Below are 27,650 nucleotides of genomic sequence, written 5' to 3'. Positions count from 1 at the left end.
AGTCGGAGGAAGAGTACTCTTTCTCAGACTTCCTGCTGTGTAGATAGCTTATTCTGCTTTTGGCGATATTTCAGCTTAAGCTACGCTATTGACATAGCTCAAGTTGCATAGTTCATCTCGTCATTAGTCCTGCTGTGTAGATTTGCCCTAACATAATTTTGATTTGACTTTTAAGGAGTATCGTCAGTATAAGTAGGAGGGAGGAGAAAGAGTTAAAATAGCGGTACATACTATTCTCACGCCTGACTTTTTCTATGCCACTTAAGATTTTTAGTTACATATTCTCATTTTGTTGAATGTTTTTCTCTCACATTGTTGTGTGAAAGACTTAAACAAGTTGGGAAACCTGACTGTGCAAAGGAAACAGTTCTGGATTTGAATCGGGTGAGATGAACATTCTTGTCATAGGCAGAAGATATCCCCCTCTCATCCCTTCCATTGGGCCCAATCACCTGGGGTGCAGTTATCAGAGGATGGAGACAGGTCTCTAAGAATGATGTCCCATCCTTTCAGGAATATGAGAGGATAACTTCATTAACATTTGAGATGCTCTGATTCTGTGGGGATGAGGGCATAGAAGTATTATCTAGATATATAAAAATAGTGGGCGCGTAGCAGTTTTTTGTTCTGTTTTTGTTAGTAACTAACAAAGACTAGTGCTTGTTCTGTATAGTTATTTTTGTGACATCCCGGTGTTGGCATTCAGCACAATTAATTTCAGCTGAGAGAGAAACTCAGAATACATAATTATTTGTATCACATTGTATCCATTCTGTAGGTATGGAAGAGTTAATTATGTCCTCGCTCGAAGATTAGAGCTTCTACGAGAGGTTGGACGATTACAAGAGAGCCTGGGAGTCCCAGGAGATGTTTCTTATACTTGTGAAACAGCTGGTCACTTCTTCTTATACCAAGTAAGAGATGAAATATTTTTCCAAATAGCAGATTTGGACCTTATTAGGTTATGAAACATAATGTGAATATTGGAGTGAATTTCTTAGAACTGAGTCTAAAAAAATCGTTTTGTTTGGGGGGCTCAAAATGCAAACAGCAACTGAAGCTATAATTATAATGTTACTTGTTTGTGTTGCTATTTGTTTTTAACTCTGCCTGATGACTCATAAATTGAAAGGCCAGAATTCGTGCTTCTTTTTTATATAACTATTGGCAAAGTTTCTGATTTGGATTTTCTTCTTTAGATATGACAATCTCAGCAAGTTTCTTCGTGCTGTTGATAATGGATATTAGAGCAGTCATTTACTTTTGATTTTAAGAAAACAAAGGATATATACAATAACTGGAAATTCACTTTACATTTGATTTTTATGGTAGAATACAGCAACAAAATAGTAACTTATCTGTTTCAGAGACAGCTTAATTTTACTAAAGAAATTCAGTTCTCTTCTTTGAATATATTTGTAAAATATTTTAATGAAATTATGTGAAAAACAAATATACCTGTGATTTCATGCAGATATGTTCTAAATAAAAATAGGTATCATAAGGTTTAATAAAGCATTTTGAATAAAAAGTGTACAGGCAGTCCCCGAGTTACGCGGATCCGACTTAATCTCCAGCAGACCAGGGAGAGGAAGCAAAGCAGTGGAGCGTCTGGGCTGTCCGCTGCCCGCGTGCTCCGCGGCTTTGCTCTGCTTTGCTCCCCGTCTCCCTGGTCTGCAGACCAGGGGGATGGGGAGCAAAGCGACGGAACACGTGGGCAGCGGACAGCCCAGACGCGTCTGGGCTGTCCGCTGCCCGTGTGCTCCGCGGGTTTGCTCTGCTTTGCTCCCCGTTCCCCTGACCAGGGAGACGGGGAGCAAAGCAGAGCAAAGCCGCGGAGCCCGAGGGCAGCAGGACAGCCACGGCGCGTCTGGGCTGTCCCGTTGACCCCGTGCTCCGCGGCTTTGCTCCGGACGCCCGTGGTACAGCAGCTGGGGCGCTGCCGGTTGGTCCCGTAGCGCTGCTCTGGGCGCTACTGGACCAACCCGGCAGCACCCCAGCTGCTCTGCCCCAGGCGTCCTGATTCAGCCACTGCTGGTCAGTTTCAGCAGCGGCTGAATCAGGACGCCTGGGGCAGAGCAGCTTGGGTGCTGCTGGGTTGGTCCAGTAGCGCCTAGGAGCGGCTGCGCTACTGGACCAACCCAGCAGCACCCCAGCTGCTCTGCCCCAGGCGTCCCCAAGTCAGCCGCTGCTGAAACTGACCAGCGGCTGACTACAGGAAGCCCCTGCCCCGGGCTTCCTGGAATCAGCCGCTGATCAGTTTCAGCAGCAGCTGACTTGGGGATGCCTGGGGTTCTTAAGTTGAATCTGTATGTAAGTCAGAACTGGCGTCCAGATTCAGCCGCTGTTGAAACTGCTCAGTTTCAGCAGCGGCTGAATCTGGACGCCAGTTCCAACTTAGGGACTGTAGGTTTGTTCTTAAGTTGAATCTGTATGTAAGTCGGAACTGGTACATATTGTAGGGGAAACTCTAGCCAAACATTTCTCCAGAGCTCAGTTTTATTCTCCCACACCTCACTTCCCTCAGTCCTTTATTCTCAAGCTGAGGTGTCTACTGAGAAAAGCCGCTTCGCGTCTCCCTCGTCTGCTGGGGGGAAGCAGCTAGTGCGGGGTTGCCTCACCCTGTTTGTAAGTAGGGATCCGATGTAAGTCGGATCCATGTAACCCGGGGACTGCCTGTATACACCAATATGATACCTTTGTTCGCTGCAGGTCATGTCTCGTTGGGAAGAATATATTAGCAAAGTGAAAGTTAAAGGTGGCAAGCTTCCTGATGTTGTGGATGTCTCTAGTTTCTTCCCTTTTCGCCAGTACTTTGCAAATGCCCCTCAGCCAATTTTTAAAGGCAAATCTTATGAAGAGGACATGGAAATTGCTGAAGGGTGTTTTAGACACATTAAGAAAATATTCACTCAACTTGAGGTAAGATTTGTAACATTTCAATTTACTGGATTTTTTTTAAGTATGTATTTGAGGGGACATTTTTAAAAAAGGAAATAAATAGAAATATATAGACAGGCAGTTCTCAACCAGAAGTGTGCATACCTCTGGGGATATGTAGAGATCTTCCAGTGGGTAGATCAGTTCATCTAGATATTTGCCTAGTTTTACAACAGGCTTCATAAAAAGCACAAGCCAGTACAAACGAACATTTTATTCAGACAATTACTTTTAATACTGCACAGTATATAATATACTGTACACTGAAATGTATGAACAATATTCATATTCAGATTTATTTATAATTGTATGTTAAAATGAGCAAGTAGGCAATTTTTAAGTAATATTTTGATGTGACACTTGTATTTTTATGTCTGATTTTGTAAGAAAGTAGGTTTTAAATGAACTGAAACTTCGAGTTGTGCTCTCCAAATCTGACTACTCAACAGGGTGCGGTACTCGAGAAGGATTAAGAGCCACTGATCTAATCTGTGTCTTTGTTGGATTTAAAACTATATGGGCCTAATTTCCTAATCTCTAAATTTGATCCTATGAAACAATAAAAAACAGTCTCAAATAAAGAGGGAACCGTTGAAAGCAAGTTATTTCTGAAGAATGAGTCTTCAAACTATTAGGCAATGTGTTTGTATTTCAATTTTGTGGGTGTATTTGTATAGGTCCTATTTGAAATTTTGTTTATATTTCACAGCTGTGTATTGCTAGAGATAAGAAATTAATCCACTGTGAAGTTATTGTTGGCTAGTACTTTTTACCTATATCTTTTTTGATAGCTTTTGAGTCCATAATTCTGTTGTAAGCAATATCATTTTGAATTCTTGTTCTTGAGAGAATGCTTTTTTGCCTTTCTGTAGGAATTCAGGGCATTTGAACTCCTCCGCAGTGGCCTGGATAGATCCAAATACCTCTTGGTAAAAGAAGCAAAGATCATTGCAATGACTTGTACTCATGCAGCCTTGAAACGACATGACCTCGTTGAATTAGGCTTTAAGGTAATGATTCCAATAATGGCAATATGCTAATCTAAAATATTTTCCTGCATTAAGTTTTCTATATTGTAAGCATAGACCACTACATCGTATTGATTTACTGCCATTTTTTATATGTTAAATTACCCAATTTTTCTTTTTTACTGGAAAGTAACGAACATAAGAACAAGCTCAGATCTTGAGTATTGAAAAGTGTGAAGATGTCAATTTGAATATTGCTTGCATATGTCAGTGTGCTCTTTGTCAGAGTCATGATTTGTTTGTTTATTCCATACATGTATTTTTTTGAAGAAATCATAAATTTCTGTAGTAATAGACTGTGATCAATTGTAGTGATGTGATTGCATGCAAAGATAAAAGCAGATAAAAAACTGAAATAAACAAGACCCTCTTGACATGTTGCTTTGCTAAATAATGAACAATTTGAAGAAGAGGATCCTGTAGCAACACTTGCTTTTTCCATTCTGGAGTGTCAGTGTCTGCTGCATTTTCACTTAAGTTTGGTCAGCGCACGGTGTTTATCCTGGTATAGCTATTTCAGTTAGAGATACAATACATTATAGATCAAAATTGTTTCACTTTAAAAATGTTAGTTTGATTTTGGTGTTTGGTCCTTCTTCCAAGGCAGGCAAAACTATTTGGAGATGGGACAGGGTAGGTTTGTCCTTTCCACCTCCAAACTAAATGTGGCTACTATGTAAGTAATGGATTGGAGCAGGATAAAGAGAAGAAATACAGTTGCTTGTCTCCCTGGTGAATATGTCTTGAGCAGCAACTGCTGCCCCTCCTCCTGCCATGGATCTTCAGATGTGTGAATGGGAAGGAAGAGCTTAGGGCTTACTCCTAAAACGTAAAAGTAAAGGAGGAAATAGGAGCCTAAAGCAAAATAAATTGCAAACTTAATGGAACAGGATTGGTCTTCAGTTTATTCTGTCAGTGGTAAAAGCCACAGTTTCTTCTGAAAAGGAAGAATAAGTAGGCATACAGTTCATTTTGCACTTATGGACCCTATGTACTGAGTACTGAGGGGCATTGTAGGTTGATGCCGATAATGAGATATTTTAGTTGCAGAAGAATACTGGTGGACTTTATTTAGGTTCTAATGGAAATTTGCCTTCATATTCACAGATGCTTCTCAGACATAAAAGAAATGTTTCTGGTACTTTGTAACACGTCTGTGAAAAGTTAATTTCAGTTGTCTATAAATATGGTTCTGAAATAACTTCTTCCCATCATAAATGTACTGCTGTTTCTGTTTTTTATGTTTATGGATCAGAAGTTTTAATTTCTCTCTTCTCTCTCAGTATGATAACATCTTAATGGAAGAGTCTGCTCAGATTCTGGAGATAGAAACTTTCATACCTCTCCTCTTGCAGGTGAAAATTTCATTGTAAAGTAAATTATTCCTCTCTCAAATCTTGACCAGTATGACTGAAAGTGTGGTATGCATTCATGAGACTAGTATTTGCTTGTAACGTTTTAAATGATTTTGGCATTATGGGTTTATCGGTTTCATCCTCAAAAGAGGGCCTGTTACTGAAAGTTCCAGAGTACCTGCAGTTTCCATTGAAGTAGCAGGAGTTGGGGAAGAATTGGCACTTTTAAGATCAGGCCCTTAGTTCATAAACTCTGCATTATGAGTAGAGCTCTGTGTGTCTCATATTGTTCAGAGATTACATGACTGTCCGTGACTTCTGTAGCAGTCAGTGTAGCTGATCCCGGGGTTCTAAATAGGGTTCTAAGCGCTCCAAAATAGTCATGCACATTCAGGATTCTCTTGAAATTTGCTGTACCTCATAGGATCCAGGGGAAACTTATTGATCCAGATTTGGAGTCATTTGAACAAGGGATTTCTGGAATGCAACCACCTCCTCTTTCCCTCCCCCATCAGCTGCTTAAGAAATCACCTGATTTTTCTCTCTGCACACATCAGAGGTTCAAACTATACTTCACATTCTCTACAGCTTGATTACAGCCACTCAGGAATGATCTCAGCTAATGCACAGATCCCACTGCTCCCTTGGGGAAAGCCACATTGTAAAAGTTAAGGGCAAAGTTTGTAACTCAAAGTTGGCACGAGTTAAACTGACATGGCAAAGAGTGAAATGTACGAGGTCTTTAACAGCTAGAGAAGTTGGGACACTCAGTTGATACAGTGTGGTCATTGAAGCTGAGCAGTACCTGTGTACTGAGAATTCAGACTCTGCTCATTGCAGCTTTCTGCAAATGAGTCTTGTGTGTTCCTAGCTCTTTGCCTGGTTTCTGCAGGGTTTCCTTTTGGAATCTTTGTACTCAGACCAAACTTTCTGGTTTAAGAACAGTGTTGTAAAGTTCTATTAAAATCTACATGCAACTTTCGATTTTAATTTAGAAATAGTCATGGAAATTAGCATTAATTTAAATGGAGGAAAGATAAGTCTCCAGTGTGCATTTAACCTAATGTAATCACAAGTTTACCCTATTCCTGAGCAATGGAAACAAAAGAACAGTGAACAAACGAAGTAAACAAAGGAAAGCATCTTGCTGAGTTACTTGGTCCAAGGGTTGCTGATATACAGCCCTCTTACAAACAGAACACGTTACATTTTCAGATTCCTGTAACTGTTTTGGTGCAGAGCTAGGGAAAATAAGGGCTCAGAGAAGCAAGAATTTATGTTTTGGGGGCTGAGAGATTGAAGTATAGAGTTGGGAGGGTGCAGTGTGGGGCCTTTGTCCCTTTGCCAGCTTTTGCTACTTAGGGCTGTGCTCTGGCATAGTTACTAAGGGTGTGCCTACACTGCACCTGGAGCTCAAAATAAGCTATGCAATTTGAGCTACGGAACTTGCGTAGTATATTTTGAGTTAATTTTGAAATTTGGCGCTGTCTACACAGCACTTATTTCGAAAAAAAATGCTATTCCAAAACTTTCCTTACTCCTCGTGGAAAGAGGTTTACAAAGATGTTGAAATAGAGAGTCCGTTATTTTTCGAAATAATGAGCACCCTCAAAAGATGCGGAATAGCTGGCTCCCCACACTTACTGGTTCCCGCCTGCCACCCGGTGCCGCTGCCATTGAATCATGCTTATTGGTTATCTGTTTGCACAGCTAAGCTCTTACATCCCTAGTTTACAGTTGAATGTAATTTAAAAACAAATTATATTAAATATTGAAAAATAGTGCTTACAACAAAGATAATATAACCTTTATTAGAATTATTTAATTCTATATGATAACCCAGGTTAATTCTGCAATTAAATTGTGTTAATTTAGAACCCTCAAGATGGTTTCAGCCGACTGAAACGATGGATTATGATTGGTGACCATCATCAGTTACCACCTGTCATTAAGAATATGGCTTTTCAAAAATACTCCAACATGGAACAATCTCTTTTTACACGTTTTGTTCGAGTGGGGGTGCCAACTGTTGATTTGGATGCTCAAGGAAGAGCAAGAGCAAGGTAAGATGAAGGAAAAAAGAGAGGAGGTCTTATTCACAAGTAACAGGTCAAAAACATATGGCTTTGAATAACTGCGTCCTTAAATAGTAAGGCCAGATTGGATCTGATGTTATCCTTTTAACAGCTAGTAGAGGTGGAAGTATCTTTCTAAGGAGCTGGTTCATTGACCAAATTTTTAAGAACATTGAAATCAGACTCTAGATTCTGCTACCACTCTCTTGCAGGGCAGCCCAAGACGTTACACCAATTCATTACATGTCTCAGCATTAAATAGCATCATAAACACAGGCCCATCCAAGTTGCCTATTCTTGATGGTAACAAAGTTCCCTCGAGTAGCATGACTACTCTTGCTACTGCAAACCAATAATTAGGGCAATTTTTCCTACCTTGGATCTGTACATAGTACTGTATGATTTCATTGTCCAGCTTTGTTTCCATTTTATAAATGGTAAAAACTAGATGAGGGTCTGAAATCTCTGCTCTCAGAAGACACTAGCCTTACTGCATCTTCCACAGGATCAACACTGTAATTTTTCCAGAGTCATTTGTATCCAAGATTGGTACCCCATAGGAAATAATTCTGCCTTATTAATAACGATAATACCTAGCTTGTATGTAGTGCTTTCCATCAGTAGCTCTCTGAAGTGCTTTATATAGGAGGTCAGCCTTGTCTGCATTTTATGGATGGAGAAGCTGATAGAGGTGAAGTCATTTGCCCAAGATCACCTAGCACGCACTTGGCAAAGCCAAAATAGAACCTAAATTGCATTCCATTATCCTATCCACTAGTCGTTCATTTTATTCAGACTTAATATCCAAAAGGAAAAGCATATAAATAGTTAAAATATATGATGTTGGCATCTATCCATATAGGAAAACATTTTTTTTAATTGTCATATCTGTGTCTGAAGCATCTAAATTGTTCTTGGCTAGGTGGATCAAGTTCTATGAGCAGCGTATTCAGCTATGGATAAACCGATCCCAGAGGGAATAAGAGCCCACTCAGCTCATTCATTGTAATGTCTTAGCCAGAAAGGGCATCAGCCACCATAAAGGAAATCTGTAAAGCTGCCACTTGGTCATCTATCAACACTCTTATAAAAGCCCCACAGGCTTGACCTGCATTCCTTTGCAGAAACATCCTTTGGCAGGAAGCTACCTAGCAGTGTTCCCAAAATAGATTAATTTTAGAGGAAGAATTCTTCTTCTGTCCCATTTCTTTCTTCCTACCTATTTTCTTTATTGCGGTTTGTCCCAACTGTTTCTGACTGGGAGGAGTAGTTAGAATCCAGAATTAGAACATAGTTTCCTTATTTCTGAGGCTGGCTTCTCAGTCTGCCCCATCAGAAATATGCTTTCCAATTCTCTATATGACGGTATTTTCAAGGCCCCCAACTGTCATCATTAAATTATATTTAATCTACTCATAATTCAGTGTTTTCATGTGGCTCTATGTAAAGGCATATTTGTCTATGGGTATGAATATACTCAATCTAATTTCCTCTAGTATTTGCAGTAAGATAGAAAACACTTAAAAAACACTTTTGAACATTCTGCTTTAAGTAACCTCTCAAAGAATGCACAGGCAGACTGTCAGAGAACAGAAAGTTAAGCTCTGGGTCTCTTGAATGTCTGACTAGTGCCCTAACCTTTGTATCATCCTTTCTTCTGGAACCAACCTCTTCCATGTGAAAAAAAAAAAAAAATCTAAGTGATTTACATTTTGCAGCTCATTGACTTTAATTGGGACTTAAGCTCCTAAATGTCCATCATTTCTGAAAAATTCTTTTGAAAAGTTTACTACTATGGGAATGTCAGATCCTCACATCACTCTTTACCAGAAGATCTTGGTAAGATATGTCCAGGTTCTGCTGCCCTTCATCTGAGGGAAGGGAGAATTGCAGCTCAGATTACAACCATGTGTTGTGATAACACTATTCTCATTCTCCAAATGCTTTGCCATCTTCCTCCCATTAAGCTGAGTAGTGAGACCGCATATTTCCTACTGTGGAAACAGAAGCAAAAAACTTTTAAAATACCAGGCACCATTTATGTAGCAACGTATAGTAATGAGGAAGATGAAAGAAGAATTATATCTATCTGGTTTGCATGTCACTTTTAAGAAATATTTTTCATCTGTGACAGGAAGGAATTCAAATTCCTCTTACTATTTTGTTTTGTTTTATTTCGTTTGAAAGCTTGTGTAACCTCTACAATTGGCGTTATAAGAATCTGGGTAACCTGCCTCATGTGCAACTTCTACCAGAGTTTAGAACTGCAAACGCTGGATTTCTCTATGATTTCCAGCTTATAAATGTAGAAGATTTCCATGGTGTGGGAGAGTCTGAACCCAATCCTTATTTCTATCAGGTAAGAAAAAAGATTCAGTGTTATATTAGAAATAAAGCATTGAGCCTCATTAAACCTGAAAAAAAAACAAAGATAGAATATTGATTTTTTTTTTGTCAACTGAAGTTGAAGTAAGTTTTCAGAGCATTACAGTATTTTTTATATTTTTGCATATAAAAAAAATTCAGCTTTTAGTGGTGATAATAATTCTTATTATAAAGCTATGATCTCGATCTTTTAATAATCGTAAGGATTATTGTACGGGGAACAGGTGTTTGCCTCTCACACTGAATAATGATTTTTCTTGACTTCCTTTCCATTCTCCAAAAGTAGAAGTGAACATTACTTTTTTTCCTTGTTTGCATATTTTGTTGCAAATAAATAGTTTTTTGGACTAGTGACAGTTATAGCCAGTTATCCTGTTCATCTGCTTCAGCATTTAAATACCTGGCAGAGTTTTATGTCCTTGGAAATGGAGGATTTGTTTTGAGGTCCACGTCCAGACTGGGAGAGTCACTGTTTTTATTGATCTGCATATAGTGTTCCAAAAAATGGTTTCACAAGGATCAAATTGAACTATGTGTATATTGTGTGCATGGATGTATATATTTTAACACAGTATTGTATAATACTTTGTATAACATGCTCAAGTATAACTACCATCAAAGCAAGCATTAAAAAAAACTATGAAATTCACAGTTCAATTATGTCACATGCGTAGTAGCCAGCAACCAGTTTTAGATAAAGCACAGTCTTCAATCTGACCTCATTAATGATGTGTTCATTCTCCATCACAGTGAAAATCTAATGTCCCACACCTTACGTTCTGTTCCTTTGTTAGATAACGCTTTCTTGTAAAAACTGTGGTACAGATATACAAAAATACGAACTGATGTTACAGTTTTTATTGTGAAAGTCTTGGATATAATTTACACAGTTAAGGATTTTCATGATTGTGTATGAAGATTTTATTTTTGTATCTTGTAATTTTGTAAGGGGTATAAAGATGTTTGTAGATTATGGCTGTGTTATAATGAATGTATCACTGCTATAACACCATCCTTATTTTTTATTCATAAGGACATCAGTTGTTCTGTAGTATTTGGAAGCCATAATACTAAAAAAGATGGGATTTTCAAACATCATCAGCATTATACTAGTTTTGCCACCAATAAAATCAGTGGGAATTTTACAAGTGGCTCTAGTAGGATTGCTAAGCACTGTTGAAAAATCTCAACCTTAAAATTTATTCAGAACTATGATAAGTAATTAGGGGTAATTAATTAGAGGTTCTGTGGTTTTGAGGCTGTATAAATAAGAATTGTAACTTTGCATTATCTCCTGTTAGGTGGAAAGCCTATTTACACACATCTTATTAGCATTGCGCTTTTTATGTAAATATTTTCTTTGTCTGTTCATGTCACACCAATAGTAACAGAAGAATTTTTATTCAATTTATATATTTTAATTGTCCAGCACATCAGCCATTGTAACCACAGAAACATTAGTTAGCAATATATGTGGACTTGGATTTTCAGCAATCCCTTTATTCATGAGGAGCCTAAATAGATGAATGAAACCTAAGGCTATCGGGTTCATACCTCTTTTTCCTATAATTTGCTTATTTTCCAGTGCTTTGGTTTATTTCAGACATGGGTCTTCTGAGCACCAGAATGCTTCTGTTAGGTTCAACTTACTCCTGAAATTGGCAGCACAAATGAGCCACCTAACATTTTATTTTCCTTTTTAAAATGCAGAATCTTGGTGAAGCAGAGTATGTTGTGGCACTCTTCATGTATATGTGCCTGCTTGGTTACCCTCCAGACAAGATAAGTATTCTGACAACCTATAATGGACAAAAGCACCTAATCCGGGATGTCATTAATCAGCGTTGTGGAAATAACCCAATTATAGGCCGACCAAACAAGGTAATTTTCAAAATAACCAAATACTTATTATCATTCTCTGACTTTTTAGAATTATAAGTTACAAAAGAGTATAACCATGTAATTTCACCAATATCTACACAGTGAGTTCTTTCTTTGAGTCCAGATGTTCTGTTCACTGGAATGCTTTGGATAGACCACTGTTCTGAAGGTGTTACTCAACAGTACCTTCATCCTTTCATTTTTATTTGTTTGGACTCTTGGATAGGCTATATTAAATAGATGAAAGATGGTACTCCCAGATTGAAAACTATAAGGATAAATTAATTGGCTGACGGTGTTACATAATAGGAGGACCATAATTTATTAACAAAAGGCCTTTCCAGAGTATTGATGCCCATTAGGTGAAATATCTATTAAAAATCCTAATTAACGAAATACTAACATAATGGTAGGAGTTTGTGCAGGGTTTTAGGCTATAATAATTGAGCTTTTTATTTATTAAGTGGTGATGCTATTTCAAAATCTGTTAGTATTATTATCCCAATGTTAGATGGTTGAACAGATCATGTATATACAGGTTGGAGAGGAAATTTGGTACTGCAAATAAAAAGTAAGAGGGGCAAGTGTTGGATCAGGTGTTTAGCAATTGTTGCTGCACAATTGGAATATCACTTAGTTAGTAGGAGCAACTGAGTGACTGTGAACTTTAAATGGCAGAGAACTGTTTTTCCTCATATAGTTTTGATAGCAGACTAAATATAAAAACATAGATTCAGCCTTGAATATGAAGGTTTGTTGTTTCTGGCACAGTAAACACCAAGGATAGCTGAAAGCCTGATTTTATGGGTGTCACGTTAGAACTAGCATTCCAACATTTAAGAATTCATCAATGAATGTCAAAGGTGTTCAACTCTTAATTTTTTTGGAAATTGTAAATACTCATCTCATCTCTAAATCAGAGTTAGCTGCAAATACTGTTGATAATGTTCTGTGATTTTTGTTTTGAATACTTTCATAGTCTTCAAGCTACTTCAGTCTCTCCAGTAAAAAAAAGTTGTTTTGTGTTCATCATAGTCCCAGCCCGTAAAGGTTGATGTTTTTCAGGCACTAGTTAGAAATAAACCATAAAAAAAAAGAGATTCCCCTCGTCCCAAGTCATCTCAACCTTCAGCATAAATTCAGCATTAAACTTTTTGATACTGGGGGCCAGTTTGCATCTAGTAAATTCCAAATTATTCTTAAAACCTTTGGAAATACAATTTTTTTAGAAGATACAGTAGATTAATTCATTTTAATTTCTTTCTTTTTACCTTTTAGGTGACAACTGTAGACAGATTTCAAGGTCAACAAAATGATTATATTATCCTTTCATTAGTGCGAACCAAAGCTGTCGGTCACCTTAGGTATGTAAAATATATCTTCACAAATGCATTAAAATGTGTAATTCACTTTGCCTAATTTTACCACAGAAGAGTTTCTGGTAATGTGTCCATATTACGTGTATAATAAATTGTACAGGTTGAAACTTTTAACCGGGACTCTCTGGTCCAGCAACCAGACCACAATGTTCCAGGACCAGAGTGTCCCAGTGGAGGGCTTGCACTTGGAAGCCTTGCAAGTTGGCTGGGCAGCAGGGCTTCCTGGCAGGGCTGCAGGAGCCTCACGTGCAGCAGAGGGAGCCTGGCACAGAGGCTGTGAGGCTGCCTGGAGAGGCAGCAGGAGCCAGGCTCTGCAGCAGGAACCCAGTGTGGTACTGAGAGCTCAGTTTGTGAAGGCAGTGAGGCTGCTGGGAGCTGCAGCAGGAGCCTGATGCACACACAGATGGCAGGGCTGCCTGGCGCAGTAGTAGGAGCCCAGCGAACAGAGGCAGCAGGGCTGCCTGGTAGTGCATCAGGGGCTGACAGGGCAGCGGGACCAGCAAGAGTGGGGAGCGAACTGGGAGGCGAACAGCAAGAAGGGGGAGCGCAGTGGTCGGGCCAGGGATGGAGGGGACTGGCGGCTGGGGGGCTGGAAATGACCACCTCTAATCCGGCAAAATCCCTCATCCGGAACCGGTCAGGTTCCTAGGTTGCCAGGAGGTCCAACCTATAGTAACAAAGGTTAGTGTGTCTTATCAGATTATTTCCTGATAGCTACAGATTTCCTAATACTATATATCTCAGGGTTGGGCAAAATACGGCCCATGGTAGCCTCAGACAGGCTCCTTGCCTGCCCCACTCCCACAAGGTGCTCAGAAAAGTCCGCAACTAGGCTATATGCCACCTGTAACCCCAGGGGAGACTTCACGTGCTGCCCCTCCCTCCAGCTCAATGTCACAGCTCCCACTGGGAGGTTATGACCAATGGGAGCTGGCTGTTTGAAAAATAGGCAGCATATGAAGTACTCCTCTCCCTCCTTCCCTTCGGTTCACAGCATTCAAAGCAGCACACGTGGATCCTGCAGCTGAATATGTGAGTGGTCTGTGGGAATATGGAAGGCAGAGAGGCTGCTTGTGGGACCTGCTGGGCTTCTGGTCAGGAGCCACCCAAATAAGTGTCTCCTGGCCAGGGCCTGCTTCTGACAACCTGGCCCCTCTTTGCCCCCCCCCCCAGCCCTCTGCTCCCCCCCCCAATGTAACCCAGTCCCTCTGAACCCCTGCTCCTGCACCCAAATTCTACACCCCAATCTCCTGCCTCAAGCCACAACTTCCTTCTGTCCTCGGTCACAACCCAAACTTCTACCCCTTACACCTCCTCCTCCACCCTGATCCCTTCTCCCAAGCTCCCTTCTGGACTTAACCTCCATCCCAGAGCCCACACCTTCTCCTTTAATACCCTAGAAGAGTGTAGTTCTTGACCACTTACCAAGTTCTTGGAGAGTGGCCCCCATGAAAAATTATTGCCCACCCCATGTATATGCCTTTTATGTGTGGCTATGAGATTAACATTTTATGAAGACATTTCTGTGGCAAACAAAGCACTATAGGTAGTAAAAAGACCATAATGTATTTGATGTTGTTTCCTGAAGGGATGTCAGACGTCTAGTGGTTGCTATGTCAAGAGCCCGGCTTGGGCTTTATATCTTTGCAAGAGTATCCCTCTTCCAGAACTGCTTTGAGCTAACTCCAGCTTTCAGTCAACTCACAGCTCGACCCCTTCAACTGCATGTAATTCCCACCGAGTATTTTCCAACAATCAGACAGGTAAGCACATCCGTTCTAAATTGTATTACATAGAATAGTGTATTAGCAGTCCACATTCTTCACTGAGGCATAAATAAGAGGCAGGACTGCAATGCTTCCTCGTTATAGACAAATGCCTTTCGGATGATTATGGCTCAGGAATTTACTATTTTGTGGTAGCTGTCATTAATTGAATTGTTTTTTACATTTTAGTTATAGGCACAATTTTTATCAGTTGTGCATGTCTTCTCACTGAGCTTTGCTTGTGCAACACTGTGAATCTACAGTATAGTTCATTTTACATTAAATGCTTACATACAGTGAGTAAAGAATGTTGTATATTTTGTTCCTGCAAAATATATCTTTCTCTCAATGCATAGAGAACCCTCCATTACATTTTTAGAAGTTTCTTATCTGGATAAGAAGCTAGTCCCCTTTCCTCCATACAGTCTTGTTTAAAAAACATTTAATTTCACGTCTGTGCTTTTGCATGTCTTCCCTAACATGGGAAAAGCACCTTTCTCTAGATCCATTGTGATGTTCACATTCAGTAATACAGAAACTTTTCTTCTTTTCCCCCCTAGAATGGAGAAAGGCCTTCTCACCAAGTACATGTTATAAAGAACATGCCTCTGATGGCTAATTTTGTGTACAATATGTATATGCACACGATACAGAGTACACGCCACTACAGACAGGTAAGTAGACTTAGACATTTTGGAAAGCATTCATTTGAAATGTAATTTGCTCTAAAAAAAATAACCTATTAGGGGGATGCCTTTTGAGATGAGTAGGCTAAAATTTGATGTAACTCCTCTTATTAGTTTCCGTATTCTGGGTAGCTTTTTAGATCAGTGAGGCCAGGAGGAAGTGATTCCTCTCTGTTTAGAAAAGTTTCCTGCAATGCAAGCACTCAAAACTCCCTTTGAATTAACAGATATGTATGAGTGCAATGGCTAGAAACAAAATGATGGAAAGGAATCTGATTTTATTACTGACAAAAGGTATTTGGAAGAAAGAGCAAGAAATTGTTCATGTTTAAAAAGCAAACACACAAAAAATATCACTAAAGTACTGAAAGACCCCCAAGAGTATCAATTCAGCAGTGACTGGGCAAAACAGTTGGATGTTGCCGTAGGAGGACTAAAGAAGTAAAATTTACCATTTCTGAGCAGCAGCTTCTCTCTCTTTTTTTTTTTTTTTAAAAAAACCAGTTGTGTAAAGTATGTAGGAGAGAGAATACAATGAAGTACTGTATAGTTAACAAGCTACTTACAAGTTAAGCTTTCCCACATAAAGAACGGCTTGTGGAAAATGGAACCAATCAGCAGCAGACCAAAAAGACTACAAATGGGGTTTTGATGAGCTGAAGACTGCGTATGGCCCACAGTGTGGTCATGAGTCTCTGCTGTGGAAGGACTGTAAACAAATTCTGAAAAGATGGGCTGAACACGTTAAGGTTCTGAATTGCCAGTTCACCACAATCCGTATCAGCACTAAGAATATAACCAGTAAGGTTTTCCTTAACCGTTAAATGCTATAGACGATACGTATTTCCTCCCCTGTCCTTCCTTCCAGTAAATTTTTTAGCCGGCTGGCCAGCAGCCCAGCTTAGTCCTGGTTAGGGATGTTAAATATAGTTTAATCAACTAATCGACTAGTCAATGGATTTTTCGTTGGATAGCCAATTAGTCAATAAGCAGGGGAGCTGCAGTGGGGTTACGTCCTGATCCTGACAGCTAATCCCATTGTGGCTCTGCCTTTTAAATGTATTAAGAGCCTATTGGGAATTAAATAGCAAGATTTGGTTTCAAATATCAAAGTCCTTGAGTGCTGCAATATCACAGGCATTGAAGCTTTTATAATAATTCAGTGAGGCTGGTGAAGTCGTGTGGTTAGCATATCAGATAGTAGAATACTGAAGAGCGTTTATTATGGGGAATGGCAGACTGGAACTCGTTTTAGGAGCAAACCAAGAATAAGTGACTGACTAGCTCATCCATCACTCAGTGGAAGACTCCATTATTATACAGTATGTGATCACTATTTTTAAAAATAAACAGTTGAAATAATACAAATCTTCGTTTAAAGGAAAATAGAATGTACACATCCTGGCCTGGACTATGCTAGACCAGGCACATCAGTTAAGTTATGCCTTCAAGCTACACCAAATGCATAGCTGGGTTTGGCTTGCCTTATGCTAAGCCACTGCAATGTCTACCCTGCAGGAGGTTGACTGTCAGCTTCCCTTACTCCTCACAGAATGAGGAATACAGGACACCGGCAGGGCCTGCCCTCAGCATTCAATTTGGGAGTCTACAATAGACCTGCTGGATCAAACGCTAGAAGATTGACCGCAAGAGGGTCGCTGTTCGCCATAGTGTAGACAAGCCCCCTGTGGTTTGGAGTTTGTCTCCTAGTTACTCTTACTCTTCTAATATCACCACACTCTCATTTGAGGCAGACCAGCCCACTCCTTTTCTCCACAACCATTATCTGACTATCTCCCACAACTACCCAAAACCTGTGTAAGCGTGTCTTTCTGTCTCCTGTTACGTGGCAATGGTGGGGTTCTTCAGTTCAATATGGAGGAGTAGAGAGATGGTTCAACATTTATGCAGAGTCAGAGTTTGCTAGTAGTCAATTAGGGAGAAGAATCTAAGTATTGATTAACAGCCATCACAGTAATCAGTGAACACTAATTTTTGCAAACATTTCTCTGCCTCATTCCCTGTTTTTATCTCTCCCTCCACATTTATTAACCTACTGCTTATTGTCTTAAATTGTAGTTTGTGAGCTCTCTGGGACAGGAATTGTCTTTATGCTAATTTGGAGAGTGGGGGCTTTGATCATTGACTAGGGTCCTTTGCTGCTACAGCAGTCAAAATAATAAAAATAATCATTAAGTAGTGTTACATGCGAGAAACAGTTGTGTGTGATATCAGGCACAAATGATATTTTACACTTGCATAACTCTTGACACCTAAGGCTGCGTCTAGACTGGCCGCAAGTATTTGCGCAAGAACACTGACTTTCTACTGTACAAAATCAGTGGTTCTTGCGTAAATACTCCTACGCTCCAGCTCAGGGATAAGCTCTCTTGCGCAAGTATTCTTGCGTAAGAAGGCCAGTGTAAACAGCCAAGTTAATTTCTTGCGCAAGAAAGTGTCTACACTGGCACGGATGCTTTTGTGCAAAAGCAAATCTTTTGCGCAAGGGCACATGCTAGTATAGACGCTGTCTTGCGCAAATACTTTTAACGGAAAAACTTTTCCGTTAAAAGTATTTGCGCAAAATCATAAGAACATAAGAACAGCCGTACTGAGTCAGACCAAGGGTCCTTCTAGCCCAGTATCCTGTCTGCCTACAGTGGCTGGCACCAGGTGCCCCAGAGAGGGTGGACCGAAGACAATGATCAAGTGGTTTGTCTCCTGCCATCTCTCTCCAGCCTCTGACAAACAGAGGTCAAGGACACCATTTTATCCCCTGGCTAATAGCCTTTTATAGACCTAACCTCCATGAAATTATCTAGCTTCTCTTTAAACTCTATTATAGTCCTAGCCTTCACAGCCTCCTTTGGCAAGGAGTTCCACAGGTTGACTACACGCTGTGTGAAGAAGAACTTTCTTTAATTAGTTTTAAACCTGCTACCCATTAATTTCATTTGGTGTCCTCTAGTTCTTCTATTTAGGGAACTAATAAATAAATTTTATTTTATCGGCCCTCTCCACACCACTCATGATTTTATAGACCTTTATCATATCCCCCCTCAGTCTCCTCTTTTCTAAACTGAAAAGTCCCAGTCGCTTTAACCTCTCCTCATATGGGACCCGTTCCAAACCCCTAATCATTTTAGTTGCCCTTTTCTGAACCCTTTCCAAGGCCAAAATATCTTTTTTGAGGTGAGGAGACCACATCTGTACACAATATTCAAGATGTGGGTGTACCATAGTTTTTTTACAGGGGCAGTAAGATATTCTGGGTCTTATTTTCTATCCCTTTCTTAATAATTCCTAGCATCCTATTTGCCTTTTTGACCGCCGCTGCACACTGCGTGGAAGTTTTCAGAGAACTGTCCACGATAACTCCATGATCTCTTTCCTGATATATCGTAGTCAAATTAGCCCCCATCATACTGTACGTATAGTTGGGGTTATTTTTCTCGATGTGCATTACTTTACACTTATCCACATTAAATTTCATTTGCCATTTTGTTGCCCAATCACTCAGTTTGGTGAGATCTTGTTGGAGTCCCTCACAGTCTGCTTCTGGCTTGACTATCCTAAACAGTTTGGTATCATCTGCAAACTTTACCACCCCACTGCTTACCCCTTTCTCCAGATCATTTATGAATAAGTTGAAAAGGATTGGTCCCAGGACTGACCCTTGGGGGGCACCACTAGTTACCCCTCTGCAATCTGAAAATTTACCATTTATTCCTACCCTTTGTTTCCTGTCTTTTAACCAGTTCTCAATCCAAGAAAGGACCTTCCCTCTTATCCCATGGCCATGTAATTTACACAAGAGCCTTTGGTGAGGGACCTTGTCAAAGACTTTCTGAAAATCCAAGTATACTATATCTACTGGATCCCCCTTATTCGCATGTTTGTTAACCCCTTCAAAGAACTCTAATAGATTAGTAAGACAGGATTTCCCTTTACAGAAACCATGTTGACTTTTATCCAACAAATTATGTTCTTCTACGTGCTTCACAATTTTATTCTTTACTATTGTTTTGACTAATTTGCCCAGTACTGAAGTTAGACTTACCGGTCTGTAATTGCCAGGATCGCCTCAAGAGCCCTTTTTAAATATTGGTGTCACGTTGGCTACCTTCCAGTCATTAGGTACGGAAGCCGATTTAAAGGATAGGTTACAAACCACAGATAATAGCTCAGCAATTTCCCATTTGAGTTCTTTTAGAACCCTTGGATGAATGCCATCCGGTCCCGGAGATTTGTTAACATTAAGTTTTTCTATTTGTTCCAAAACCTCCTCTAATGACACTTCAATCCGGGACAGTTCCTCAGATTCATCACCCACAAAGGACGGTGCAGATTCAGGAATCTCCCCAACGTCCTCAGCCGTGAAGACTGAAGCAAAGAAATCATTTAGTTTCTCCGCAATGGCTTTATCATCCTTGATTGCTCCTTTTATAGCTCGATCATTTAGGGGACCCACAGGTTTTTTTAGCAGGCTTCCTGCGTCTAATGTACTTAAAAAACATTTTGTTATTTCTTCTTGAGTTTTTGGCTAGCTGTTCCTCAAAATCTTTTTTTGCTTTTCTTATTACATTTTTACACTTGATTTTACAGTGTTTATGTTCCTTTCTATTTATCTCACTAGGATTGGACTTCCACTTCTTAAAAGATACCTTTTTGTCCCTCACTGCTTTTTACATGGTGGTTAAGCCACGGTGACACTTTTTTAGGTCTCTTGCTATGTTTTTTAATTTGGGGTATACATGCCAGTCTAGATGCAGCCCAAGAGTGTAAAAGAACTTACAAATGCATTCATAATTTTGCTAGCATCTGATTACTGTTACTAGCTTCTAAAACTAACTCAATACTAGCTAACACTAGCAGTGCAGCTACTTGTTCCCTGCTGTGACAGTGAGTCATGTTGTCCTTGCAGGAAAAATGGAGTCAAAAGTTAGAAAAAAAAAAACCAAATATACAGATTTTTAGAAAGCATTGTATTGTTCATAATCCTTTTTAATACAAGAAGTAATTTTTAATTTTATATCAATCCATTCTTACAAAAAAGAAGTGAGGCAGTAATCCCATGAGGCAAAACAGGAATGGCTGTGTTATAGGCGTCCCAGTTTACATCTGCCATCAAGAAGCATATCTTTAGTAAGGAAAACAGAATTAGTTTGAGAGATTTATTTTTTCATGTGCCCATGATCAGTATTATGAAGAGCGCTATGATATCTTCTGAGTTCATAAGATTATTTTTCTGTCTCCATAATTAGCCTTAATGACAGTTATGTATAGATTTCTCCATGGTTGTCATAAACGTGTAACACCAATGTCAGCTAATTGTAGATAAGATTTCAGTGTAATTTAATACTTAATTTATAGTGTGAAAGGAAACTCCCTTTAGGCAACCATAAGTAAACAGTGCTTTTTTGAAGCTTTGTCTGTGTTTTGGGTTCATTTAAAGCCATTCTCTAGATTTCCAAAAACTATCTATCATGTAGCTGAATCATACATTCACATGTCTTGTCAACCTGGAATTTTGCCCTGTATTCAGCATTCTTTTTCAGCTGACTATCTTCAGTTTTCTCTGCCAGGTATGCATAGTGTAGTTAGTATTACTGCTCTTAATGCTGTCCATCTGTGGACAAAAACACTTTGTATATATTAAATAATTAATCTTCACAATACTGCTGTGCTGGAGTATGTGGTTACCTAAGGATTGCTTTTGGGTTCCCGGAGCAGCTGACTGAGAGAGAAATCACCTTGGGGGAGGCCTGGGGATGCTCTGGCCAGTGGCTCCAGCCCTGGGTTGAAATCAGCGGCTAGTCCGAACTGGCTGGGGATGTGGTGAAGCTGCTCCCTGTCCCTCTCCAAACCGCAGGCATATGGACCCCTCCTGTAATTAGACCCCCTTCATGAGCCTCACTGTCCAGCACCCAGATCCCCCCTCCCCCCATGATCTTCCTCTCCTAAAACCTCACTCTGCCAAGCCTCACCCTCTCCTGCATCCAGACCTCTGCCGAGTGTCTTTCCCCTACATCTGGACCTCACCTAATCGTGTGCTCCTGACTAAGCCTCCCCTAATTGTGCACTAGTCTATTGAGCCACCTCTACCTAGACTGCCCACTTCTGAGCCTCACCCACCCTACATCCAGACCCCCTTGCTGAGACCCAATCACCTTCACCTGGTCCCTCCCCGCAGGGTCCCACTTACCACGAAGCAGGAAACCCCTAGTAAGTCCCTATTCATACAGTTCCCCCCCATCCAATTCCTGAGCTGCCCACACCCAGAACCCTCTAAACCCTGGATCCCCCCACACTGTATCCCCCTTGCTTGCTATCTTGATGCTCCTGGTGCAGATGAGCCAGGTGCTCGGGTGTTTTGAGGGCAGATCTGTCCCTTGCACTCTGTCTGTAGCTTCAGAACCGAGTCTGTGTCTTGATGGGGAAGATTGCAGGGTGATTGCCCACCTCCACATAGCCAGTGGACTATGCTGGCGTCTCCACATTTATTTACTGACAAATATGCAACATTTTAAAATGTTGTGTGCAGAATTCCCTCAGGCCTACTTATTCTTCTTTTTATAGATAAATACTGTTAGCCCTTTTTTTGGTCCTCAGGTGTATCTCTCATCTATCTAGGAGTTCTCAGAGATACTCACTTAGTATCTCTAAGAGCTTTTCAGCCAGTTCCTTGAGTATTCTAGAATATATTTTATCAGGCTTTGCTGACTAAAAGACATTTACGTTTGAGAAGTAATTCTTGGTTTTTTTTTTTCCGATTTTAGCCTCCATTTCTCTACCCCTTTTGCAATGATGTTCACTATGTTAGTCCCAGTTACGAATAACTTTTGGGAGAAAAACTGAAGAAAAAAGGCATTTTCTTCATCACTGCATTTTCTCTTGTTGTCTTTTCCTCATTTTTTTAATGAACCTACACTGTCCCTAGTCATCCTCTTGCTTTTCTTATATTTGTAAAATGCTTTCTTGTTACCCTTTATAGCACTTCCACCCCTGTAGATAATATAGTTTAATTTCCTTTTGGCCTTTCCAATTTTGTCCAAACATGCATGTAATTTTTTTTTATTCATCCTTTGTAATTTGACTTACTTTCCACTTCTTGAAGGACTCTTTTGAGTTTCAGTAATTTAAGATTTCTTGATTAAGTCAAGATAGTTCCTGTCTCTTCTGCACATTGTTATAGTTTGTGCTCGTGTCCTTGTGTCCTTAACAATGTCTCTCTAAAAAACTGCTGACTCTCTTGAACTGTTCTTTCCCTTACACTTGCTTCCTATGGGATCTTAGTAATCAATTCTGTTTGTTGACGTTTGCCTTCTTGAAGTTCATTATTTGTATTCTGCTGTTTTCCTTCCTACTATTCCTTCAAATCATGAATTCTGTCATTTCATGATTGTTTCTACCCAAGCTGCCTTCCACCAACAGATTCTCTGTTCCTGTTTGTCAGAATTGAATCCACAATAGATTCTCCCTTAGTTGTTTACTCCACCCTCTGTAATTAAGAAGTTAGCTCCAATGTATTCCATAAATGTTTTTGGATAATCGCTGCTCTGCAGCATTATTTCCCCAACAGATGTCTGGGTAGTTTAAGTCCCCTATCAACCACCAAATTCTGTGTTTTGGATGATTTTGTTCAAAAAATTTCTATTCTCCTTCTTCCTAGTTAAGTGGTCTCTGGTAGACCACTGTATGACACAACTCATTTTTTTTAACCCTTTTATCCTTACCCTTTTATCCTTACCCTTTTTTTCATAGGATTCAGTTAATTTGGAATGCATGAACTGGTAAGACCTAAGTGTGTGCTAAATTCATTTTCAATCATATCTCTAATGGGGTTGCATTAAGGATGTCAAATATCGACTAATTGACTAGTTCAGTGTTTCTCAAACTGTGCTCTGCAGAGTCCCAGGACTCTGCGAGACCTCTCCAGGGGTCTGGAGAGCCTTCAAAAGCATACTTGAGAATCACCTCAAACTGACGCAATTAACACCCAAACATGCAAAGGGCTCCGGAGCCCAAAAAGTTTGAGAACCGCTGGACTAGTTGATGCATTTTGCATCAACTATTTGATTAGTCAATAGGGCGCCTCCGCCTTTGAACTTTTAAAGGCAAAAGTGACATCTGGAGCCTGGGGTCAGTTGGGGACTCCCCCACTGACCCTGGGATCTGTGCTGTGCTGCTGGCATCAGGCTCCTCGCGGCGTTTCAAACCAGCAGCACCGCATGGAGCCCAGGATCAGTTGGGGTTCCATGCAGCACTGCTGCTTTGAAATACCGTGTGTAGCCTGACGCTGGGCTCCCCATGGCATTTCAAAGTAGCCGTGCCGCACGGAGCCTGGGGTCTTTGGGGGAGTCCGCAGCTGATCCCAGGCTCCACATGGCACTGCCGCTTTGAAACGCTGCCTGTAGCCTGGAAACCCCACAGCTGGTCCCAGGCTGCACGCAGTATTTCAAAGCAGAAGCGCTGCATGGAGCCCAGGGTCTTGGCACCAGCCTTCAAGCGGTGCTGCCACTTTGAAGTACACTCTTCTCTTCTCCACCCCCTTGCTTCCTCTTTGTGATAGGTAGCAAGGGAGGGAAGCAACTAGTCGACTAGCTTGTTGTCTATCCGAGACACATTAACTTATTGTGTAGTCGACTAGTTCTTCACCTCTTTAGGTTGCATTAATTTGTTCACTAATGTTCAGAAACAGTGAATACTTGTGAATGTAAGGAAGACAGAAATTTAAGTCTTTAGTGGTTAGTATTTCTGCTTTTATGCAAAAATGATTAAAAGTGTTTAGGTCTTAGATCTAAGGTGAGTAATTTGAGCTAAAAGAGAAAGAAGTATACAAGGCTTATAAAACTTGAAGTTATGTTTGTGTATTGAACAATCTTCCTCTTTTTTATATTGGCAGGATTTATTGCCCCCACCAGCCCTGGTTGAAGACAGTGAAACAGTTCAAACTCAGGAAGCAGAAGTGGAAGTTGAAACCAAAAGCACATCAGTAGTGGAGAGCAAAGAGACGATGAAAGAAGAGGACGAGGCAATGGAGGAAGAGAAAGTGAACGTGGCAGAAGAAGAAGGAATGAAAGCGGCAGAAGAGGAAGAGCCTAGGAAAATGCCAGAGCATCCAGGAAGAGATAGTGATAGTGAAGACAGTGAAGTTGAGACTGAGACTGAAAAGTGATCTTTACCCTCAATAAGTTTTGAGCACAGACTGGAGACAATGACAGAGCCAAAAAATAACTTGGACCTTGTTAACAGCGGCTGTGTATTGTGACCTGTTCTGCATAATTTTCACTGAATATTTCAGGGGACAAATTTAATAATTAGTTTGTAGAGTTAAATGTTAATGAGAACTGAATTCTTATCAGTTTCAATGATTTGTACTTATTCATAGTAAATAGCAAGTGCGTTTCTTTTATGCCTGACTTAGTAAAAATGTTTTTATACATGGTTTTTAATTGCTTCATTGATTCAATCATCAAACTTCTAGTGCTGGTGTGGGGAATTTTTTCCCTACCAGGAGAAACTGATCACCAGAAAAAAGCAGTTGCAGGCCACACGCAGCCCTGCAGAGCAAGGAAGGTGGCTCTGGGCTTCCCCTAAGTTTTGGGATTACATTTGCCAACTTTCCCAAATGGATGCCATCGCTGCAAATGGCAGCAGCATCTGGATCATCCAATCAGGAAAGTTGGCAACCCTGTAATTGGCATAGGGTCAAAAATAAAGGAAAGGGGCTGCAGGCTGGGGCAGAGACGGGTGAGAGCTCCAACTGTGGATGCAGGCTCTGGGGTGAGGTTGGGGGTGCAGGAGGAGGCTCTGAGTACAGGAGCGAGTTCCAGGTGGGAAGTTGGAGTAGGGGTGTGGTGTCTAGGTTGGGAGTTTGGCTGCAGGAGGGGGATCTGGCTGAGCTATGGGGTTGGGGTCTTGGGTTTGGAAGGATGGTAGGGTACAGGAGGGACCTAAGGCCTGGGATTAGGGGGTTGGAGTACAAGAGAGGGTATAGAGAGCTTAACTTCAGCAGCTCCCAGATTTGAAAGTGGCTGGCATGTGTCCCTACGGTCCCTAAGGGCAGGCAGGCAGCTCTGCACTTTGCCTTTGCCTGCAGACACTACCCCCACAGCTCCTGTTACTCACGGCTCGCAGTCAATGAGAGCTATGGGAGTGGCACTTTGCGGGCAAAGGCAGCAGATGGAGCTTCCCTGATCGCCATGAGCCAGCACTCACAGCTCCAGTCCTGTAGTGGGCCACCACAGGCTGGATGAAATTAAGCAGGGGGATGGATTTGGGCTGCTAATGGGAGGTTTCCCGCCCCTGTTCTAGTGATTTTAATTAAACATCTTCCATCCCTCTTAATGTTCATTTCTCCCTAATGCTTTTATAAAGCAGGGATGTTAACTAACGTGTATTTGTGTAAATGTGTAATTGCTGGATTTTTAGCACTTACATGTTTACATGCCAGGGGGCAGGAGGAAGGAGGCAGCTGGTGCTTGTGGGGTGCTGACTTTTATAGAGGCAGCAGCACAGGGAGTTCACTTGAAAGCTGGCTCTCCCTGAACACCAGCTCCCTCCTACCCCTTGCGCTGCTGCCTCTGTGGGAGGCTCCATGGTAGCTGACACATGCTGCGAGCCAGCTTAAAAGCCAGAGCTCCATGTGTACCAGCTCCCTCTGCCCTTCTGTGCTGCTGCCTCAGAGGCAGCAGCGTGTTTGGGGAAGGAAGGGGGCAGGCAGCTCCATGGGAGCCGAGCCAGCAAGCGCAGGGTGTCAGCTTGAAAGCCAGCTTCCTGCATGTATAGGCTCCCACCTGCCCTCACCCCCTGCACTGCTGCCTATCAGAGGGGGCGTTGTGGGGGCACTGGCTCCGTGGTCACTGGCTCCCGCCTTTCCTTGCTGTAGTCATTAAGATTAACTGATGAGCCCAGACTTATTGATTAAGCATGTAAATGACTACACGCTAACATGACTATTATAAAGTGTACAATGGTCAGGTTTGGAACTACACTGCTTGTGTCTATGCAGATATGTTGGTATGGGTCATAATTCAGTTAATCTACACTGCCAAAGGCCTCCCTTCTGGTAACCAGAGCATTTAACACCAATCAGATCCCTTATCCTAAATTCTAAATTAATTCAAAAGATTATGCTTGTTACTGAGACTCTGGGGTAACAAAGGGTGTCCATCCATTGTTTTTACCAGCAAGAAAAAAAGTCCATATTATTTTCTGCTAGGGGAGGGATGAATGGTGTACAGTTTCATAAACTAACAGGCATATGTGTAATCAGGGATGAATAGTACAAAGGCATTCAGGCAACATGACCAGCTCAGCTGTGGGTCGTCTTTGCTTTCCATCCTCTTTTCTATAAATATGAGTGCCTGTAGAGCTATGCTACATGTGAAGACCCTTCTTCATCTGCACTTGTGCTGCTGTGTCCAGAGCCTTGCTAGACCCTGAAAGTATCAATGTAGATTTGCTCCTAAAATGTGGGAAGAGTTGTGAAGCAGATAGTCACTGGATGGGACAGTTTAATTGTAACTGTTTAGCCCACTGTTGTAGAACATGGGAGCCAAAAAAGCAGAGATTATATTTTGGATGCTACAAATCATGTCAAACCAATCTGATAGCTTTCTTTGATAGGATAACGAGTCTTGTGGATAAGGGAGAAGCAGTGGATGTGGCATATCTAGACTTTGGTAAAGCATTTGCTACGGTCTCGCATGATATTCTTATCAATAAACTAGGCAAATACAACTTATATGGGGCTACTATAAGGTGGGTGCATAACTGGCTAGATAACTGTACTCAGAGAGTAGTTATTAATGGTTCACAATCCTGCTGGAAAGGTATAACAAGTGGGGTTCTGCAGGGGTCTGTTTTGGGACCAGCTCTGTTCAATATCTTCATCAACGATTTAGATATTGGCATAGAAAGTACGCTTATTAAGTTTGCAGATGATACCAAGCTGGGAGGGGTTGCGACTGCTCTGGAGGATAGGGTCATTATTCAAAATGATCTGGACAAATTGGAGAAATGGTCTGAGGTAAACAGGATGAAGTTTAATAAAGACAAATGCAAAGTGCTCCACTTAGAAAGGAACAATCAGTTTCACACATACAGAATGGGAATCGACTGTCTAGGAAGGAGTACGGCAGAAAGGGATC

At 40.9% G+C, this 27,650-nt stretch overlaps 1 protein-coding gene across 1 annotated transcript in view; it reads left to right on the top strand.

The window, feature by feature from the left end:
- The window catches only part of AQR (aquarius intron-binding spliceosomal factor), a 96,285-nt gene extending 71,340 nt beyond the window's left edge, over positions 1-24,945 (top strand). Inside the window, exons 25-35 of the mRNA XM_006123267.5 lie at positions 779-914; positions 2,713-2,922; positions 3,813-3,950; positions 5,252-5,323; positions 7,199-7,386; positions 9,586-9,757; positions 11,494-11,664; positions 12,943-13,028; positions 14,632-14,806; positions 15,370-15,483; positions 24,401-24,945. Of these exons, the coding sequence (XP_006123329.3) occupies positions 779-914; positions 2,713-2,922; positions 3,813-3,950; positions 5,252-5,323; positions 7,199-7,386; positions 9,586-9,757; positions 11,494-11,664; positions 12,943-13,028; positions 14,632-14,806; positions 15,370-15,483; positions 24,401-24,673 (1,735 nt within the window). The 3' untranslated portion in view covers positions 24,674-24,945. The remainder of the gene's footprint in view (positions 1-778; positions 915-2,712; positions 2,923-3,812; positions 3,951-5,251; positions 5,324-7,198; positions 7,387-9,585; positions 9,758-11,493; positions 11,665-12,942; positions 13,029-14,631; positions 14,807-15,369; positions 15,484-24,400) is intronic.
- Positions 24,946-27,650: the final 2,705 nt, after the last annotated feature.

This window comes from Pelodiscus sinensis, chromosome 5 (assembly GCF_052426305.1).
Source record: "Pelodiscus sinensis isolate ZL-2025 chromosome 5, ASM5242630v1, whole genome shotgun sequence".
NCBI classification, from domain to species: Eukaryota; Metazoa; Chordata; order Testudines; family Trionychidae; genus Pelodiscus; species Pelodiscus sinensis.
Note: the sequence above shows the minus strand (reverse complement) of the source record. Positions and strands in the feature narration are given on the sequence as shown.